The sequence below is a fragment of the Brachyistius frenatus genome, unplaced genomic scaffold (assembly GCF_029030835.1).
Source record: "Brachyistius frenatus isolate BFR_SWC_R1_liver_20210118 unplaced genomic scaffold, ASM2903083v1 Contig_211, whole genome shotgun sequence".
Classification (NCBI taxonomy): Eukaryota; Metazoa; Chordata; class Actinopteri; family Embiotocidae; genus Brachyistius; species Brachyistius frenatus.
Window position 1 is genome coordinate 135,713 of NW_027210810.1, and position 2,315 is coordinate 138,027.

Below are 2,315 nucleotides of genomic sequence, written 5' to 3' on the forward strand. Positions count from 1 at the left end.
TTTACTTTTGTCCTGCGGAGGGCAGCCACGCGCCAAGCCGCCGGAAGTTTATGAGAGGAAGTGAAGAAGAAGTCCTGCTAACAATTAGCCAGTTAGCTTCCTTCGTCATGGCGGAACTGAACCGACAGCTCCAGGAGTATTTGGCCCAGTCCAAAGGCGGTGGCGCCAAGACCATCTCCCAGTCCAGCTCCAGCACCACGGTGGACCTGGACGACCCCGACCCGGTACCCGGGAGCTGGTTCGGCCGCTGGTCCAGTCCGCGGTCCGGGGGTTCGTCCGGCCAGAGCTCCAGCGGAAACAGCAGCTTTTCTTGGCCGTGGTCGGCGGAGCCGGACCCCTGCCTGCCGGGCATGAGCCGCCGGCAGCGGCTGGTGGCCTTCGGAGTGTGCGTGTCGTTCTCCGCGCTTTGTTTCGGACTGTCGGCGCTCTACGCGCCGCTGCTGCTGCTCTACGCGCGCAAGTTCGCGCTGCTCTGGTCGCTCGGTTCGCTGTTCGCCATCGCGGCTGCGGCGGTTCTGCGGGGCCCCAGCAGGCTGGCTGCCGGGCTGCCCACCTCCCCCGGAGCCGCGGTGTACCTGTGCGCCCTCGGCGGGACTCTGTACGCGGCGCTGAGCCTCCACAGCACCGTGCTAACCGCGCTGGGTGCCGCCCTGCAGGTCGCTGTCATCGTCGGCTACGTGGTGTCTCTTCTGCCCGGGGGCAGCGCCGGGATCCGGTTCATGGGGGGCATGGCGGCGTCCGCCATCAAAAGGACCGTCACGGGGAAAACCATGCCAATCTGACCGGGAACGAGTGGCAGAGACCAGGCAGATCCCACAGACCTGCGGCGGGTCCCAAACAAGGACCCGGGGTCTTCCAGGGGCCGCTGAAATCTCCCAGGGGTCCCAGGTCATAAAGGATGACCTGTGCATTTGTCTGCAGGCTCGTAGAGGTTCTACGACAAATGATGATGACTGGAGATCAATCAGCTCATGTTGATAACTTCTGATATTTAACTGCAAATGTTTGCTTGCTAGATGAAACTAAAACCTGAACTTTGACCTCCAGGTCTGTTTTCACGAGAGGGGAATAAACCCTGAACTCTGACCTGCTGGTCTGTTTCCATGAGATGTGAAGAACCTTTAACTTTGACCTGCAAGTTTGTAGTAAGGAGATGAAAATAAACACTAAACTTTAACCTGCAGCGCTGACCTGCAGGGCAGAAAGACTGCTGATGCTTCTTGAGGACCAAACAATCAAACATAGTTTAAAAAAAAAAAAAAAAAAACCGTTTCCGCTATAACCTGATAAAACAGTTTGCTCTGAATCACTGGTGGTTTTGTGTGAGGTTGGATGGTTTGAATGAGAGCCTTGTGATTTGGGAGTTTAATCCAGTAATTAAAGACAAATTAAGCAGATGTTTGGATTTCATGTATTTTCTTTTAAACTTTGGATTTTTTTTGCAGTTTTTCCTTGAAAACAAGAACCCATTCAAATGGGTGAATATTCATTTTTGAGATGAAAAACCATTGATGAAGTTAATGTTTGCTTTTACGACTTTTAACTTGAAACCGGGGCTGTCGCTTACTGACACTGTCATCGCCATGGCGACATCAATTCATTACAATTGCAATACTGATATTCAGTACGATCATGATGATGATAATAATAATAATGCTATCGGGTATGACCGTTTTAAGGGAATTAATATGTAGACGAGTCTAGACTATTTTACGATATCACACGATTGTTTTAATTTAAACTTATCAGCTTTGTGAAGCACGTTGATTGTTATAACTGACTCTGAATCTCATTGGAACAGTAAATACCACCATCTTACTTTGTGCACTTTCAATTTGAGTAAAAATAAATATTTAACATTTTAATAAAGGTAAACAAACAAATAAAATAGGCTACGACTCAGATCTCTACATTCCATAAGGTGGATACTGGCATTGAAATGTTTACAATATTGTCGTATGCGTTGAATAAACATGCTATTGATGTTTCTATTTGAAAGTATCAGGGTTATCATCAATACAGATGATGTCCCGGCCCACACGCGAAGCCGCTGTAACGACAGTTTGAAGAGTGATTCTTTATTGTCCGCCTCAGTGAAAACACAAAAACATAGAAATCTTTTACAAAAAGGACAAAAAAGCAAGAAGCTGCAGACGAAGTGGAATAAAAGAGACGCAGATACAAACGGTTGACGATGAGTCTCTACAGTATTTTACATCAACAGCTGCTCTGTCGCTGCCGACCAATCACAAACCACCCCCAGACCGGAACGTGTCACATGAGCAAAAAAGTCTGTATGGAGGTTCTTCGGGATC

General features: G+C 48.6%; 1 protein-coding gene across 1 annotated transcript; it reads left to right on the forward strand.

Moving 5' to 3' along the window:
- Nucleotides 1-50: 50 nt before the first annotated feature.
- On the forward strand, nucleotides 51-2,272 carry sft2d3 (SFT2 domain containing 3). Its single transcript, XM_069719332.1, has one exon. The coding sequence runs from the start codon at nucleotides 51-53 to the stop codon at nucleotides 780-782; it is 732 nt and encodes a 243-aa protein (XP_069575433.1). The 3' UTR covers nucleotides 783-2,272.
- The last annotated feature ends 43 nt before the right edge of the window (nucleotides 2,273-2,315 follow it).

Excerpts from the sequence above, each read along its gene's own strand:
- sft2d3 (XM_069719332.1), top strand. The coding sequence starts at position 51 with ATGAGAGGAAGTGAAGAAGAAGTCCTGCTAACAATTAGCCAGTTAGCT.